The 18924-nt window shown below is 52.0% G+C and overlaps 2 protein-coding genes across 5 annotated transcripts in view; one reads left to right on the forward strand and one right to left on the reverse strand.

The window, feature by feature from the left end:
• LRRC51 (leucine rich repeat containing 51) overlaps positions 1-9411 on the reverse strand; it is a 96007-nt gene extending 86596 nt beyond the window's left edge. The window contains exon 1 of the mRNA XM_077298880.1: positions 9203-9411. Coding sequence (XP_077154995.1) covers positions 9203-9278 — 76 coding nt within the window. The 5' untranslated portion in view covers positions 9279-9411. The remainder of the gene's footprint in view (positions 1-9202) is intronic.
• Positions 1-18924, forward strand: part of NUMA1 (nuclear mitotic apparatus protein 1) — a 74889-nt gene that overhangs the window by 25738 nt on the left and 30227 nt on the right. For 3 of the 4 annotated variants that reach the window (XM_077298875.1, XM_077298877.1, XM_077298879.1), the window contains exons 2-5: positions 10004-10082; positions 13721-13806; positions 14152-14222; positions 15243-15331. In XM_077298875.1, coding sequence (XP_077154990.1) covers positions 10041-10082; positions 13721-13806; positions 14152-14222; positions 15243-15331 — 288 coding nt within the window. In that variant the 5' untranslated portion in view covers positions 10004-10040. Of the gene's footprint in view, positions 1-7556; positions 7730-10003; positions 10083-13720; positions 13807-14151; positions 14223-15242; positions 15332-18924 lie in introns of those variants that run through there. The other variant, XM_077298876.1, reaches the window with a different exon arrangement.

Here is an 18924-nt window from a genome sequence, read left to right on the forward strand (position 1 = left end):
AGTGAAACTGCCAATCAGAGCGATTTGTAATATTTCACCTATGAAAATGGTGAAATATTACAATCCAGCCATGGCCGATGCTGCAATAGCATCTGCCATGGCTGGAGACCCCGATCTGCCCCCACCCCACCCCACCGATCGCCTCCCCAGTCGTCCTTTTTGCCCCGATCTCCGTTCCGCTCCCCTCCTCCCTCCTGTCGGCTCCCCCGGTCCTCCTGTCTGCTCCCCAGGTCCTCCGATTCCCCCCCCCCCTCCCCCGTGTTCCGGTCCCACCCCCCCATACTTACCTAGCTCCGATGTCCCTCCCGGTGTCCGGCCGTCTGCTTCATGGGCGCCGCCATCTTGGAAAATGGCTGGCGCAGTGCGCCCGCCGAATCTGCCAGCCGGCAGATTCATTCCTGCACATTTTGATCGCTGTGATAAGTTCTATCACAGCGATCAAAATAAAAAAAATAGTAAATAAATCACCCCCTTTATCACCCCCATAGGTAGGGACAATAATAAAATACAGAAAATATAATTATTTTTGTTTTTCCATTAGGGGTAGGGTTGCACTTAGGGTTGCACTTAGGGTTGCACTTAGGGCTAGGGTTGCACTTAGGGTTGCACTTAGGGGTGCACTTAGGGTTGCACTTAGGGCTTGGGTTGCACTTAGGGGTGCACTTAGGGCTAGGGTTGCACTTAGGGTTGCACTTAGGGCTAGGGTTGCACTTAGGGTTGCACTTAGGGCTAGGGTTGCACTTAGGGGTGCACTTAGGGGTGCACTTAGGGCTAGGGGTGCACTTAGGGTTGCACTTAGGGCTAGGGTTGCACTTAGGGTTCCACTTAGGGCTAGGGTTGCACTTAGGGTTGCACTTAGGGCTAGGGTTGCACTTAGGGTTGCACTTAGGGTTGCACTTAGGGCTAGGGTTGCACTTAGGGCTAGGGTTAGAATTAGGGTTAGAATTAGGGTTAGGGTTGGAATTAGGGTTAGAATTAGGCTATGTGCACACGGTGCGGATTTGGCTGCGGATCCGCAGCGGATTGGTCGCTGCGGATTCGTATCAGTTTTCCATCACGTTTACAGTACCACGTAAACCTATGGAAAACCAAATCCGCTGTGCCCATGGTGCGGAAAATACAGCGCGGAAACGCTGCGTTGTATTTTCCGCAGCATGTCAATTCTTTGTGCAATTCCGCAGCGTTTTACACCTGCTCCATAATAGGAATCCGCAAGTGAAATCCACACAAAAAAACACTGGAAATCCACGGTAAATCCGCAGCTAAAGCGCAGTGCGTTTTACCTGCAGATTTTTCAAAAACTGCGGAAAAATCCACACAAATCCGCAACGTGAGCACATAGCCTTAGGGTTGGAATTAGGGGTAAGACTAGGGTTAGGGGTGTGTTGGGGTTACGGTTGTGGTTAGGGTTGGGATTAGAGTTAGGGGTGTGTTGGGGTTAGTGTTGGAGTTAGAATTGAGGGGTTTCCACTTTTTAGGCACATCAGGGGGTCTCCAAACGCGACACGGCGCCACCATTGATTCCAGCCAATCTTGCGTTGAAAAAGTAAAATGGTGCTCTCTCCCTTCCGAGCCACGACGTGTGCCCAAACAGTGCTTTACCCCCACATATGGGGTACCAGCGTACTCAGGAGAAACTGATCAACAACTTTTGGGGTCCAATTTCTCCTGTAACCCTTGGGAAAATAAAAAATTGCGGGCTAAAAAATTATTTTTGAGGAAAGAAAAATGATTTTTTATTTTCACGGCTCTGCGTTATAAACTTCTGTGAAGCACTTGGGGGTTCAAAGTGCTCACCACACATCTAGATAAGTTCCCTTGGGGGTTTAGTTTCCAAAATGGGATCACTTGTGGGGAGTTTCTACTGTTTAGGCACATCAGGGGCTCTGCAAACGCAACGTGATGCCCGCAGAGCATTCCATCAAAGTCTGCATTTCAAAACGTCACTACTTCACTTCCGAGCTCCGGCATGTGCCCAAACAGTGGTTTACCCCCACATATGGGGTATCAGCGTACCCAGGAGAAACTGGACAACAACTCTTGGGGTCAAATTTCTCCTGTTACCCTTGGGAAAATAAAAAAATCAGGGCTAAAAAATTTTTTGGGAGGAAAGAAAACGTATTTATTATTTTCACGGCTCTGCGTTATAAACTTCTGTGAAGCACTTAGGGGTTCAAAGTGCTCACCACACATCTAGATAAGTTCCCTTGGGGGTTTAGTTTCCAAAATGGGGTCACTTGTGGGGGGTTTCTACTGTTTAGGCACATCAGGGGCTCTGCAAACGCAACGTGATGCCCGCAGAGCATTCCATCAAAGTCTGCATTTCAAAACATCACTACTTCACTTCCAAGCCCCGGCATGTGCCCAAACAGTGGTTTACCCCCACATATGGGGTATCAGCGTACTCAGGAGAAACTGGACAACAACTATTGGGGTCAAATTTCCCCTGTTACCCTTGGAAAAATAAAAAATTCAGGGCTAAAAAAAAATTTTTGAGAAAAGAAAAATTATTTTTTATTTTCATGGCTCTGCGTTATAAACTTCTGTGAAGCACTTGGGGGTTCAAAGTGCTCACCACACATCTAGATTAATTCCTTGGGAGGTCTAGTTTCCAAAATGGGGTCACTTGTGGGGGAGCTCCAATGTTTAGGCACACAGGGGCTCTCCAAACGCGACATGGTGTCCGCTAACGATTGGAGCTACTTTTCCATTCAAAAAGTCAAATGGCGCGCCTTCCCTTCCAAGCCTTGCCATGCGCCCAAACAGTGGTTTACCCCCACATATGAGGTATCGGCGTACTCAGGAGAAATTGCCCAACAAATTTTAGGATCCATTTTATCCTGTTGCCCATGTGAAAATTAAAAAATTGAGGCTAAAATAATTTTTTTGTGAAAAAAAAGTACTTTTTCATTTTTACGGATCAATTTGTGAAGCACCTGGGGGTTTAAAGCGCTCACTATGCATCTAGATAAGTTCCTTGGGGCGTCTAGTTTCCAAAATGGGGTCACTTGTGGGGGAGCTCCAATGTTTAGGCACACGGGGGCTCTCCAAACGCGACATGGTGTCCGCTAAAGATTGGAGCCAATTTTTCATTCAAAAAGTCAAATGGCGCTCCTTCCCTTCTGAGTTCTGCCGTGCGCCCAAACAGTGGTTTACCCCCACATATGAGGTATCAGCGTACTCAGAACAAATTGGACAACAACTTTCGTAGTCCAGTTTCTCCTTTTACCCTTGGGAAAATAAAAAAATTGTTGCTAAAAGATCATTTTTGTGACTAAAAAGTTAAATGTTCATTTTTTCCTTCCATGTTGCTTCTGCTGCTGTGAAACACCTGAAGGGTTAATAAACTTCTTGAATGTGGTTTTGAGCACCTTGAGGGGTGCAGTTTTTAGAATGGTGTCACTTTGGGGTATTTTCAGCCATATAGACCCCTCAAACTGACTTCAAATGTGAGGTGGTCCCTAAAAAAAATGGTTTTGTAAATTTTTTTGTAAAAATGAGAAATCACTGGTCAAATTTTAACCCTTATAACTTCCTAGCAAAAAAAAATGTTGTTTCCAAAATTGTGCTGATGTAAAGTAGACATGTGGGAAACGTTATTTATTAACTATTTTGTGTCACATAACTCTCTGGTTTAACAGAATAAAAATTCAAAATGTGAAAATTGCGAAATTTTCGCCAAGTTTCCATTTTTTTCACAAATAAACGCAGAAATTATCAACCTAAATTTACCACTAATATGAAGCCCAATATGTCACGAAAAAACAATCTCAGAATCGCTAGGATCCGTTGAAGCGTTCCTGAGTTATTACCTCATAAAGGGACACTGGTCAGAATTGCAAAAAACGGCAAGGTCATTAAGGCCAAACTAGGCTGGGTCATGAAGGGGTTAATCCAATCGGTAAACGGCATAACGAGGAAAAAAAACTGCAGAATTACGTTTGTTTTTTTTGTCGCTGCAACAATTTAATAAAAGATCAAAAGATCTGCACCAAAATGGTCTCATTTAGGCTACGTTCACATTTGCGTTGTGCGCCGCAGCGTCGGCGCCGCAGCGCACAACGCAAACAAAAATGCGGCAAAACGCACGCTAAAACGCTGCGTTTTGCGCCGCATGCGTCGTTTTTGGCCGCAAGTTGGACGCAAAAAAAATGCAACTTGATGCGTTTCTTGCGTCCAACGCTTGCGGCCATGCGGCGCTAAACGCAGCACAACGCATGTCCATGCGCCCCCATGTTAAATATAGGGGCGCATGACGCATGCGGCGCCCGACGCTGCGGCGCTGACCGCAAATGTGAACGTAGCCTAACCCCTTTCTGCCATTGGACGTACTATTCCGTCCATGTGGGGTGGGCCTTACTTCCCAAGGACGGAATAATACGCCCAGCACGATCAGCCGCGCTCACGGGGGGAGCGCGGCCGATCGCGGCCGGGTGTTAGCTGACTATCGCAGCTGACATCCGGCACTATGTGCCAGGAGCGGTCACGGACCGCCCCTGGCACATTAACCCCTGGCTCACTGCGATCAAACATGATCGCAGTGTTCCGGCGGTATAGGGAAGCATCGAGCAGGGAGGGGGCTCCCTGCGGGCTTCCCGGAGCAACGCGATGTGATCGTGTTGCTCCGAGGGTCTCTTACCTCCTCCTCCCTGCAGCAGGCCCGTATCCAAGATGGCCGCGGCATCCGGGTCCTGCAGGGAGGTGGCTTCACAGCGCCTGCTCAGAGCAGGCGCCGGGAAGCCTCCAGGAGCGGTGCATAAATAACCATGATACCGCTGAAAACGTCATCTTGTCCCGCAAAAATCGAGCCGCCATACAGCGTCAAAGAAAAAATAGAAAAGTTATAGTCCTCAGAATAAAGTGATGCCAAAATAATTATTTTTTCTATAAAATAGTTTTTATTGTGTAAAAGCGCCAAAACATAAAAAAATTATATAAATGAGGTATCGCTGTAATCGTACTGACCCGACGAATAAAACTGCTTTATCCATTTTACCAAACGCAGAACGGTATAAACGCCCCCCCTAAAAGAAATACATGAATTGCTGTTTTTTGTTCATTCTGCCTAACAAAAATCGGAATAAAAAGCGATGAAACAATGTCACATGCCCAAAAATGGTACCAGTAAAAACGTCAACTCGTCCCGCAAAAAAACAAGACCTCACATGACTCTGTGGACCAAAATATGGAAAAATTATAGCTCTCAAAATGTGGTAACGCAAAAAATATTTTTTGCAATAAAAAGCGTCTTTCAGTGTGTGACGGCTGCCAATCATAAAAATCCGCTAAAAAAACCCGCAATAAAAGTAAGTCAAACCCACTTCATCACCCCCTTAGTTAGCGAAAAATTAAAAAATTACAAAAATGTATTTCCATTTTCCGGTTAGGGTTAGGGTTGGGGCTAGGGTTGGGGCAAGGGTTAGAGTTGGGGCTAGGGTTAGGGTTAAGGCTACAGTTAGGGTTGGGGCTAAAGTTAGGGTTAGGGTTTGGATTATATTTACGGTTGGGAATAGGGTTAGGGGTGTGGTTAGGGTTACCGTTCGGATTAGGGTTAGGGATGTGTTTGGATTAGGGTTTCAGTTATAATTGGGGGGTTTCCACTGTTTCGGCACATCAGGGGCTCTCCAAACGCGACATGGCGTCCGATCTCAATTCCAGCCAATTCTGCGTTGAAAAAGTAAAACAGTGCTCCTTCCCTTCAGAGCTCTGCCATGTGCCCAAACAGGGGTTTACCCCAACATATGGGGTATCAGCATACTAATAAAATACAAAACTGGGGGCTAAAAAATAAAAAGGATTTATTTATTTTCACGGCTCTGCGTTATAAACTGTAGTGAAACACTTGAGGGTTCAAAGCTCTCACAACACATCTAGATAAGTTCCTTAGGGGGTCTACTTTCCAAAATGGTGTCACTTGTGGGGGGTTTCAATGTTTAGGCACATCAGGGGCTCTCCAAACGCAACATGGCGTCCGGTCTCCATTCCAGTCAATTTTGCATTGAAAAGTCAAATGGCGCTCCTTCCCTTCCGAGCTCTGCCATGCGCCCAAACAATGGTTTACCCCCACATATGGGGTATCAGCGTACTCAGGACAAATTGTACAACAACTTTTGGGGTCCATTTTCTCCTGTTATCCTTGGTAAAATAAAACAAATTGGAGCTGAAGTAAATTTTTTGTGAAAAATAGTTAAATGTTCATTTTTATTTAAACATTCCAAAAATTCCTGTGAAACACCTGAAGGGTTAATAAACTTCTTGAATGTGGTTTTGAGCACCTTGAGGGGTGCAGTTTTTAGAATGGTGTCACACTTGGGTATTTTCTATCATATAGACCCCTCAAAATGACTTCAAATGTGATGTGGTCCCTAAAATAAAATGGTGTTGTAAAAATGAGAAATTGCTGGTCAAATTTTAACCCTTATAACTCCCTAACAAAAAAAAAATTTGGTTCCAAAATTGTGCTGATGTAAAGTAGACATGTGGGAAATGTTACTTATTAAGTATTTTGTGTGACATATGTCTGTGATTTAAGGGCATAAAAATTCAAAGTTGGAAAATTGCGAAATTTTCCAAATTTTTGCCAAATTTCAATTTTTTTTTCCACAAACAAACGCAGGTAATATGAAAGAAATGTTACCACTATCATGAAGTACAATATGTCACGAGAAAACAATGTCAGAATCACCGGGATCCGTTGAAGCGTTCCAGAGTTATAGCCTCATAAAGGGACAGTGGTCAGAATTGTAAAAACTGGCCCGGTCATTAACGTGCAAACCACCCTTGGGGGTGAAGGGGCTAAAAACGTCGGCGCGGGAAAAAAAAGCCGTCACCCGACCTGAGATCACGAAAAATAGAGACACTGTGGGGATCGGGAAGTGGCGCAATTGTTTGTTTTTACCACTTAGAGACCTGTCCGGTGCCTGTGACCCCGCACTGACCTGGAGGATCACCATGGCCCCTCAGGATCAGCATTTACTGAACCGAGCAAAAGAGCCAAACCAGACACAACGGTGGGATTATTGCACTTTTATTGCAATTTCACCGCTTAGAATTTTTTAATTCTGGTTTCCAGTACACGACATGGTAAAACCAATGATCATTGAAAAGTACAACTCGTCCCGCAAAGAACAAGCCCTCACATGGCCGTAATGACGGAAAATAAAAAAGTGATGGCTCTGGGAAGACAAATCCCCCCGGTGGTTAAGGGGTTAATGCAGTGTGTGTGGGCAGAGCGCGCAGGTCCGGCCTCGGGACGGTAATCCCGGCAGCTGTCAGTCCTAGTGAGCACACCCGCCAGGTCCGGTCCTCTGGTCACCAGTCCGTGCATGTCGGCTCTGGGGGCCGTCTGCCTGTGAGCCCTGACCTCGGGGGTCTGCCCTTCTCTGCGGCACTACAACTCCCAGCATGCCCCGGCCGCGGCGCCGCCCCTCCGCCTGCAGACCGCTATGGTGTGCGCCGCCCTGCACGGCGCGGGGCATGCTGGGAGCTGTAGTCCGGGTAGTTGCCGCCAGTCAGGGATTCTCCATCCTCCCACAATCCACCACGTCCCCGCTGCGTCACTGCCCCGGAGCATGCTGGGAGTTGGCATGCAAATACAAGCTGATCCTCCATGGAGGCTGCTCCGGGGGTCCTGCTGGCCCCGGGCGGCCGCGCTGCGCTGTGAGGCGGACTCGGCGCCGTGAAGTGACCGCGCCCCTCCCGCTGCCGCCTCCCCGGTCACAGCCGCACGGTGAGTGCCTGCCGCCATTCTCTGCTCCTGAGGTGGTGGAGAAAAAGGGGTTAATGCTGCAAAGTCTCCGGGTACAGGTGTGCGCGAGACTGCGGGCAGGGTGCTGACAATCATTACTGGGGGAGGGGGCAGGGTGCTGACAATCATTACTGGGGGAGGGGACAGGGTGCTGACAATCATTACTGGGGGAGGGGACAGGGTGCTGACAATCATTACTGGGGGAGGGGACAGGGTGCTGACAATCATTACTGGGGGAGGGGACAGGGTGCTGACAATCATTACTGGGGGGGGGACAGGGTGCTGACAATCATTACTGGGGGGAGGGGCAGGGTGCTGACAATCATTACTGGGGGGGGACAGGGTGCTGACAATCATTACTGGGGGGGGGGGACAGGGTGCTGACAATCATTACTGGGGGGGCTGGGTGCTGACAATCATTACTGGGGGGAGGGGCAGGGTGCTGACAATCATTACTGGGGGGGGGGACAGGGTGCTGACAATCATTACTGGGGGGAGGGGCAGGGTGCTGACAATCATTACTGGGGGGGCTGGGTGCTGACAATCATTACTGGGGGGGCTGGGTGCTGACAATCATTACTGGGGGGGCTGGGTGCTGACAATCATTACTGGGGGGAGGGGCAGGGTGCTGACAATCATTACTGGGGGGAGGGGCAGGGTGCTGACAATCATTACTGGGGGGGGGGACAGGGTGCTGACAATCATTACTGGGGGGGGGACAGGGTGCTGACAATCATTACTGGGGGGGACAGGGTGCTGACAATCATTACTGGGGGGGACAGGGTGCTGACAATCATTACTGGGGGGGACAGGGTGCTGACAATCATTACTGGGGGGGACAGGGTGCTGACAATCATTACTGGGGGGGGACAGGGTGCTGACAATCATTACTGGGGAGGGGACAGGGTGCTGACAATCATTACTGGGGGGGGGGACAGGGTGCTGACAATCATTACTGGGGGAGGGGACAGGGTGCTGACAATCATTACTGGGGGAGGGGACAGGGTGCTGACAATCATTACTGGGGGAGGGGACAGGGTGCTGACAATCATTACTGGGGGAGGGGACAGGGTGCTGACAATCATTACTGGGGGAGGGGACAGGGTGCTGACAATCATTACTGGGGGAGGGGACAGGGTGCTGACAATCATTACTGGGGGAGGGGACAGGGTGCTGACAATCATTACTGGGGGAGGGGACAGGGTGCTGACAATCATTACTGGGGGAGGGGACAGGGTGCTGACAATCATTACTGGGGGAGGGGACAGGGTGCTGACAATCATTACTGGGGGAGGGGACAGGGTGCTGACAATCATTACTGGGGGAGGGGACAGGGTGCTGACAATCATGGGGGGTGAATAATGGGGGGTACAGGTGGAGATACCGGGGGGGCCGTCTCTCGGCCAATCATTAGTGGCGGAGATCCCGGGGGGCAGGGAGATGACCTTTCCTTACTGTCCGTCCGTGACGTTCCCGGTGATCTCTGGTGACGATCGTCCCCCGCAGTCTGTGTGTGACCAGGTCCGCCCATCCATCCGCCCGCTCCGTGGTCATCCTGCTCGGTTTCTCTTGATATTTCACAAACCTAGAGTAAAACCTAGAATTCTTGTGAAACCTGCCTTGTGACCGCAGCCGTCTTTTCGCTGATCCGCCACTAATGACCAATCAGATTCAGTGTTTCCTGCAGTTTTTTTTGTTGTTGTTTAATCAGAAAATCCTGAATAATGAAAATTGTGCAACTTTGACCCAACTGAATTGTGTAACGATGTGATGGTGAGTGCGGCCTCCGAGGCAGCAGGGGGCGCTGTGTACGCCAAGCTGCATCACTGCAGTGGAAAGTTCTGCAACGTTCTGAGAAACTTTGCTTTTCATTTCCTTTTTTTACGTATCTGATTAGTGTCCATGAGCGGGAGCACTCTGCACGGCCTCCACAAGCTTTCACGGTGCATAGATTACAAGGTCTCCAGTCACTGGTAGCAAGCAGAGCTCTTGGGAATGGTGGCTATTGCCTGATCCTGTAGGTGCAGCAGTGAAGGGGTTACTGCTCTTATCACATTACTGGGTGGACTTTGTATAAATGGAGAGCGCGCTCCATCGTGGGCTGCCAGAACCAGCAATGGGATCAGCAGCTGAACGCCACATGTGCAGGCCAGCCTCCCAGCAGCACTGAGGATTTCAGGAGCCGTCCCAGACTGTTGGTGCAGTGATCTGACTGGTAAGATCTACGTAATCTGACGGCCGCTTCTCTCCCCGCAGGAGATCACAGATTCCAGAACTCCCAGAGCTTGTGAAGATGTCGCTGCACGGGACCTTGATGGAGTCTCTGCTCACATGGGTAAGTCCTGATGGTCACAACACACCTGCAGTGACTGCACCATGATCAGGATTGTCCGACCTGCTGGTATAGACGTTACACCGCATGCTGCTTCACCTGAGCCCTGTACCTGCGTCACCTGTGATCAGGATTGTCTGACCTGCCGGTATAGATGTTACACCGCATGCTGCTCCACCTGAGCCCTGTACCTGCGTCACCTGTGATCAGGATTGTCCGACCTGCCGGTATAGACGTTACACCGCATGCTGCTCCACCTGAGCCCTGTACCTGCGTCAGATGTGATCAGGATTGTCTGACCTGCCGGTATAGATGTTACACCGCATGCTGCTCCACCTGAGCCCTGTACCTGCGTCAGATGTGATCAGGATTGTCCGACCTGCCGGTATAGATGTTACACCGCATGCTGCTCCACATGAGCCCTGTACCTGCGTCACCTGTGATCAGGATTGTCCGACCTGCCGGTATAGATGTTACACCGCATGCTGCTCCACCTGAGCCCTGTACCTGCGTCAGATGTGATCAGGATTGTCTGGCGGCATAGATGTTACACCGCATGCTGCTCCACCTGACCCGGTACCTGCGTCAGCTGTAATCAGGATTGTCTGGCGGTATAGAGGTTACACCGCATGCTGCTCCACCTGACCCTGTACCTGCGTCAGCTGTGACCAGGATTGTCTGGCGGTATAGAGGTTACACCGCATGCTGCTCCACCTGACCCTGTACCTGCGTCAGCTGTGATCAGGGTTATCTGACCTGTCGGTATAGATGTTACACCGCATGCTGCTCCACCTGACCCGGTACCTGCGTCAGCTGTGATCAGGATTGTCCGACCTGCCGGTATAGAGGTTACACCGCATGCTGCTCCACCTGACCCTGTACCTGCGTCAGCTGTGATCAGGGTTATCTGACCTGTCGGTATAGATGTTACACCGCATGCTGCTCCACCTGACCCGGTACCTGCGTCAGCTGTGATCAGGATTGTCCGACCTGCCGGTATAGATGTTACACCGCATGCTGCTCCACCTGTGCCCTGTACTTGCGTCAGCTGTGATCAGGATTGTCTGACCTGCCGGTATAGATGTTACACCACATGCTGCTCCACCTGAGCCCTGTACCTGCGTCAGATGTGATCAGGATTGTCTGGCGGCATAGATGTTACACCGCATGCTGCTCCACCTGACCCGGTACCTGCGTCAGCTGTGATCAGGATTGTCTGGCGGTATAGAGGTTACACCGCATGCTGCTCCACCTGACCCGGTACCTGCGTCAGCTGTGATCAGGATTGTCTGACCTGCCGGTATAGATGTTACACCGCATGCTGCTCCACCTGAGCCCTGTACCTGCGTCAGATGTGATCAGGATTGTCTGGCGGTATAGATGTTACACCGCATGCTGCTCCACCTGACCCTGTACCTGCGTCAGCTGTGATCAGGATTGTCTGGCGGTATAGAGGTTACACCGCATGCTGCTCCACCTGACCCTGTACCTGCGTCAGCTGTGAATCAGGATTGTCTGACCTGTCGGTATAGATGTTACACCGCATGCTGCTCCACCTGACCCGGTACCTGCGTCAGCTGTGATCAGGATTGTCTGACCTGCCGGTATAGATGTTACACCGCATGCTGCTCCACCTGTGATCAGGATTGTCTGGCGGTATAGAGGTTACACCGCATGCTGCTCCACCTGACCCGGTACATAGTCAGCTGTGATCCGTCTGCTGGGGCTTGGCAGCTGTCTGCCGGTCCATGCATCCTACAATCCCGCTTGAGCACCTTGTGTTTGGCTGGAGTCGTCTCCGTATTCTCCGGTGTTGTGCGATGACTTGCTATCGCTTGTCGTCCGGCTCTGGAGATATTGGGAAGCTGCAAAGGTGACTTCACAAACCACAGTGTCTGTTCCCAGCGGTGGAGAGCAGCGAGGGTCCGATTGATCAGCTGTCGGAACAGGGAGTTCTTACCACGTTACACAGTGAAGTGGCCGATCTGACGCCCGACTACTCTCCGTTCGTTCCCTGTGGGGAGGTAGTGGAGCCGCGGTCGGCCGTGCGTTCTGCCCCGTGGGGAAGGAGTGGAGCCGCAGTCGACCGTGCGTTCTGCCTCGTGGGGAGGGAGTGGAGCCGCAGTCGGCCGTGCGTTCTGCCTCGTGGGGAAGGAGTGGAGCCGCGGTCGGCCGTGCGTTCTGCCTCGTAGGGAGGGAGTGGAGGCGCGGTCGGCCGTGCGTTCTGCCCTGTGGGGAGGTAGTGGAGGCGCTGTCGGCCGTGCGTTCTGCCTCGTGGGGAGGGAGTGGAGCCGCGGTCGGCCGTGCGTTCTGCCCTGTGGGGAGGGAGTGGAGCCGCGGTCGGCCGTGCGTTCTGCCTCGTGGGGAGGGAGTGGAGCCGCGGTCGGCCATGCGTTCTGCCCTGTGGGGAGGGAGTGGAGCCGCGGTCGGCCGTGCGTTGTGGTGAGGGAGTGGAGCCGCGGTCGGCCGTGCGTTCTGCCCCTGGAGAGGGAGTGGAGCCGCGGTCGGCCGTGCGTTCTGCCTCGTAGGGAGGGAGTGGAGGCGCGGTCGGCCGTGCGTTCTGCCCTGTGGGGAGGGAGTGGAGCCGCGGTCGGCCGTGCGTTCTGCCTCGTGGGGAGGTAGTGGAGGCGCGGTCGGCCATGCGTTCTGCCTCGTGGGGAGGGAGTGTAGCCGCGGTCGGCCGTGCGTTCCGCATCCTGGGGAGGGAGTGGAGGCGCGGTCGGCCGTGCGTTCCGCCTCGTGGGGAAGGAGTGGAGCCGCGGTCGGCCGTGCGTTCTGCCCCGTGGGGAAGGAGTGGAGCCGCGGTCGGCCGTGCGTTCTGCCCCGTGGGGAAGGAGTGGAGCCGCGGTCGGCCGTGCGTTCTGCCCCGTGGGGAAGGAGTGGAGGCGCGGTCGGCCGTGCGTTCTGCCTCGTGGGGAAGGAGTGGAGCCGCGGTCGGCCGTGCGTTCTGCCCCGTGGGGAGGGAGTGGAGCTGCGGTCGGCCGTGCGTTCTGCCTCGTGGGGAGGGAGTGGAGCTGCGGTCGGCCGTGCGTTCTGCCCCGTGGGGAGGGAGTGGAGCTGCGGTCGGCCGTGCGTTCTGCCCCGTGGGGAAGGAGTGGAGCCGCGGTCGGCCGTGCGTTCTGCCTCGTGGGGAAGGAGTGGAGCCGCGGTCGGCCGTGCGTTCTGCCCCGTGGGGAGGGAGTGGAGCTGCGGTCGGCCGTGCGTTCTGCCCCGTGGGGAGGGAGTGGAGCTGCGGTCGGCCGTGCGTTCTGCCTCTTGGGGAGTGTGTGGAGCCGCGGTCGGCCGTGCGTCTTTCCCCATGGGGAGTGAGTTGGTCGACCGTGCGTTCTGCTGCCTCATAGTATTAGCGATAAAAGACCCCCGATCTTTAGATCAACGCAAGTCACAGTGTTCAGACCCCATTGATAGTGAGTTGTCACCAGACGGATGGCTCGGGACGACCAGCGAGAACGAGTTGTCTCCAGTGAGGACTTCTACCTGGAGAATGAAGGCCGGCGGCAGCCTCCCCACCTTCCCCTACAGTCACTGTTGGACGCCCCCTGTGATGGGCGCCGGTGCCTCACGTCATCCTGTCATGGATATTTGGGGTCCTGATATAACGGGGTCGTGTCCACCTCCTAAACTGTCCATATTTCCTCCAGGTGAACAGCTTGAAGGTGGATGAGCCCATCGAGCGTCTCTCCCAGATGCAGGATCTCAGCATCTTCATCAAAATCATTACTAAACTGTAAGTCGTCCCCCATTCCCCCTCTAGGGGGCGCTGTCCTATTGGAGCCTTATGTTGTGGGTTTTGTGTAGATTTTTCTCCTATTACCCATCATGTGCGCTGGGAGTTGTAGTCCTCTGCATGTTCTCAGCCGCGGCTGCCCAACGCTGTGGTAACGTCTTGGCTCCTGTCCCATAGATGTTCCAACAGACTGGTTCCCCCCAATAGAAAGTAATTCAATCATGATACCCTAGACACAGCGCAATCACCGGGGCCTCTATAAATGATGGTCACACATGAGATGAAGCAGAGCTGGAGACCCGGTGTATGTGGTCTGTGCCGATCAACCGTGTACATGTGTTACAGGAACGGGAACGTGGAGGAGGCGGCCCGGATCCTGAAGCAGCCGCCGGAGGAAAGACTGAAGTTCTTACAGAGTAAGATCAATGGATGATTAGTGACAGTGATATAGAAGGGGGTAATGTGTACAAATTGTGTATATAGCGGGGTAATCTGCAGTCACTGTGTACATACATTACATTACTGATCCTGAGTTACATCCTGTATTATACCCCAGAGCTGCACTCACTATTCTGCTGGTGCAGTCACTGTGTACATACATTACATTACTGATCCTGAGTTACATCCTGTATTATACTCCAGAGCTGCACTCACTATTCTGCTGGTGCAGTCACTGTGTACATACATTACATTACTGATCCTGAGTTACATCCTGTATTATACTCCAGAGCTGCACTCACTATTCTGCTGGTGCAGTCACTGTGTACATACATTACATTACTGATCCTGAGTTACATCCTGTATTATACCCCAGAGCTGCACTCACTATTCTGCTGGTGCAGTCACTGTGTACATACATTACATTACTGATCCTGAGTTACATCCTGTATTATACCCCAGAGCTGCACTCACTATTCTGCTGGTGCAGTCACTGTGTACATACATTACATTACTGATCCTGAGTTACATCCTGTATTATACCCCAGAGCTGCACTCACTATTCTGCTGGTGCAGTCACTGTGTACATACATTACATTACTGATCCTGAGTTACATCCTGTATTATACTCCAGAGCTGCACTCACTATTCTGCTGGTGCAGTCACTGTGTACATACATTACATTACTGATCCTGAGTTACATCCTGTATTATACTCCAGAGCTGCACTCACTATTCTGCTGGTGCAGTCACTGTGTCCTGTTGTGTTACCCGGAGTAAAGACTACAATTCTCAGTGGATAAGTCGCCTGAGAAGGTTTTGCAGCCGCAGAGTGAGTTGGAAATCCTGGGTTATTTCATATCAATTGTCTGCAGCATTGTGATTGCGGCTCTGGAGTATAACCCGAGCTGCAGGTGCATACACTATAGATCTGCTGACATCGTGCTTTGTGGCTGATATTAGGAGGCTGAGCGTGTTTCCCTCTTGCTCCTCGCACAGGACACTGCAGATGCGGCTCTAGAGCTGAGGATTTGGTGCAGTGGCAGAAGATCTTACAAGCAGAGAGCAGTGATCTGGAGATATGTAAGGTGAGCGCTGAGATCCGGCTGCTGCAGGGTTAATGTCAAATCTGGAATGTTCTGTAAAGCCTCTAAATAATGGAGGGGGTCAGGACCGGGAGCCTGGAAATTGCCGCCGCTTGTGGCTGATGTCAGGTCACATGCAGCAACATAAACGCTGGATTCACGGGAGCATCATGTGACGGTTCTGTGCTGCGACCTGGAGACATCCACATAGTATCAGGACCACCAGGTGGCGCTGTGCTCTGTAGTGTGCAGATATCCACATAGTATCAGGACCACCAGGTGGCGTTGTGCTCTGTAGTGTGCAGATATCCACATAGTATCAGGACCACCAGGTGGCGCTGTGCTCTGTAGTGTGCAGATATCCACATAGTATCAGGACCACCAGGTGGCACTGTGCTCTGTAGTGTGCAGATATCCACATAGTATCAGGACCACCAGGTGGCGCTGTGCTCTGTAGTGTGCAAATATCCACATAGTATCCAGGACCACCAGGTGGCGCTGTGCTCTACAGTGTGCAGATATCCACATAGTATCAGGACCACCAGGTGGCGCTGTGCTCTGTAGTGTGCAGATATCCACATAGTATCAGGACCACCAGGAGGCGCCGTGCTCTGTAGTGTGCAGATATCCACATAGTATCCAGGACCACCAGGTGGCGCTGTGCTCTGTAGTGTGCAGATATCCACATAGTATCAGGACCACCAGGTGGCGCCGTGCTCTGTAGTGTGCAGATATCCACATAGTATCAGGACCACCAGGTGGCGCTGTGCTCTACAGTGTGCAGATATCCACATAGTATCCAGGACCACCCGGTGGCGCTATGCTCTGTAGTGTGCAGATATCCACATAGTATCAGGACCACCAGGTGGCGCTGTGCTCTACAGTGTGCAGATATCCACATAGTATCCAGGACCACCAGGTGGCGCTGTGCTCTGTAGTGTGCAGATATCCACATAGTATCAGGACCACCAGGTGGCGCTGTGCTCTGTAGTGTGCAGATATCCACATAGTATCAGGACCACCAGGTGGCGCTGTGCTCTGTAGTGTGCAGATATCCACATAGTATCAGGACCACCCGGTGGCGCTGTGCTCTACAGTGTGCAGATATCCACATAGTATCCAGGACCACCAGGTGGCGCTGTGCTCTGTAGTGTGCAGATATCCACATAGTATCAGGACCACCAGGTGGCGCTGTGCTCTGTAGTGTGCAGATATCCACATAGTATCAGGACCACCAGGTGGTGCTGTGCTCTGTAGTGTGCAGATATCCACATAGTATCCAGGACCACCAGGTGGCGCTGTGCTCTGTAGTGTGCAGATATCCACATAGTATCCAGGACCACCAGGTGGCGCTGTGCTCTACAGTGTGCAGATATCCACATAGTATCAGGACCACCAGGTGGCGCTGTGCTCTGTAGTGTGCAGATATCCACATAGTATCCAGGACCACCAGGTGGCGCTGTGCTCTACAGTGTGCAGATATCCAAATAGTATCAGGACCACCAGGTGGCGCTGTGCTCTACAGTGTGCAGATATCCACATAGTATCAGGACCACCAGGTGGCGCTGTGCTCTGTAGTGTGCAGATATCCACATAGTATCAGGACCACCAGGTGGCGCTGTGCTCTGTAGTGTGCAGATATCCACATAGTATCAGGACCACCAGGTGGTGCTGTGCTCTGTAGTGTGCAGATATCCACATAGTATCAGGACCACCAGGTGGTGCTGTGCTCTGTAGTGTGCAGATAGCCACATAGTATCAGGACCACCAGGTGGCGCTGTGCTCTGTAGTGTGCAGATATCCACATAGTATCAGGACCACCAGGTGGTGCTGTGCTCTGTAGTGTGCAGATAGCCACATAGTATCAGGACCACCAGGTGGCGCTGTGCTCTGTAGTGTGCAGATATCCACATAGTATCAGGACCACCAGGTGGCGCTGTGCTCTGTAGTGTGCAGATATCCACATAGTATCAGGACCACCAGGTGGTGCTGTGCTCTGTAGTGTGCAGATATCCACATAGTATCAGGACCACCAGGTGGCGCCGTGCTCTGTAGTGTGCAGATATCCACATAGTATCCAGGACCACCAGGTGGCGCTGTGCTCTGTAGTGTGCAGATATCCACATAGTATCAGGACCACCAGGTGGCGCTGTGCTCTGTAGTGTGCAGATATCCACATAGTATCAGGACCACCAGGTGGCGCTGTGCTCTGTAGTGTGCAGATATCCACATAGTATCCAGGACCACCAGGTGGCGCTGTGCTCTACAGTGTGCAGATATCCACATAGTATCCAGGACCACCAGGTGGCGCTGTGCTCTACAGTGTGCAGATATCCACATAGTATCAGGACCACCAGGTGGCGCTGTGCTCTGTAGTGTGCAGATATCCACATAGTATCCAGGACCACCAGGTGGCGCTGTGCTCTACAGTGTGCAGATATCCACATAGTATCAGGACCACCAGGTGGCGCTGTGCTCTGTAGTGTGCAGATATCCACATAGTATCAGGACCACCAGGTGGCGCTGTGCTCTGTAGTGTGCAGATAGCCACATAGTATCAGGACCACCAGGTGGCGCTGTGCTCTACAGTGTGCAGATATCCACATAGTATCAGGACCACCAGGTGGCGCTGTGCTCTACAGTGTGCAGATATCCACATAGTATCCAGGACCACCAGGTGGCGCTGTGCTCTACAGTGTGCAGATATCCACATAGTATCAGGACCACCAGGTGGCGCTGTGCTCTGTAGTGTGCAGATATCCACATAGTATCCAGGACCACCAGGTGGCGCTGTGCTCTACAGTGTGCAGATATCCACATAGTATCCAGGACCACCAGGTGGCGCTGTGCTCTACAGTGTGCAGATATCCACATAGTATCAGGACCACCAGGTGGCGCTGTGCTCTACAGTGTGCAGATATCCACATAGTATCCAGGACCACCAGGTGGCGCTGTGCTCTGTAGTGTGCAGATATCCACATAGTATCCAGGACCACCAGGTGGCGCTGTGCTCTGTAGTGTGCAGATATCCACATAGTATCAGGACCACCAGGTGGCGCTGTGCTCTACAGTGTGCAGATATCCACATAGTATCAGGACCACCAGGTGGCGCTGTGCTCTGTAGTGTGCAGATATCCACATAGTATCCAGGACCACCAGGTGGCGCTGTGCTCTACAGTGTGCAGATATCCACATAGTATCAGGACCACCAGGTGGCGCTGTGCTCTGTAGTGTGCAGATATCCACATAGTATCCAGGACCACCAGGTGGCGCTGTGCTCTACAGTGTGCACATATCCACATAGTATCAGGACCACCAGGTGGCGCTGTGCTCTACAGTGTGCAGATATCCACATAGTATCAGGACCGCCAGGTGGCGCTGTGCTCTACAGTGTGCAGATATCCACATAGTATCAGGACCACCAGGTGGCGCTGTGCTCTGTAGTGTGCAGATATCCACATAGTATCAGGACCACCAGGTGGCGCTGTGCTCTGTAGTGTGCAGATATCCACATAGTATCAGGACCACCAGGTGGCGCTGTGCTCTACAGTGTGCAGATATCCACATAGTATCAGGACCACCAGGTGGCGCTGTGC

The sequence above is a fragment of the Ranitomeya variabilis genome, chromosome 3 (assembly GCF_051348905.1).
Source record: "Ranitomeya variabilis isolate aRanVar5 chromosome 3, aRanVar5.hap1, whole genome shotgun sequence".
Lineage (NCBI taxonomy): Eukaryota > Metazoa > Chordata > Amphibia > Anura > Dendrobatidae > Ranitomeya > Ranitomeya variabilis.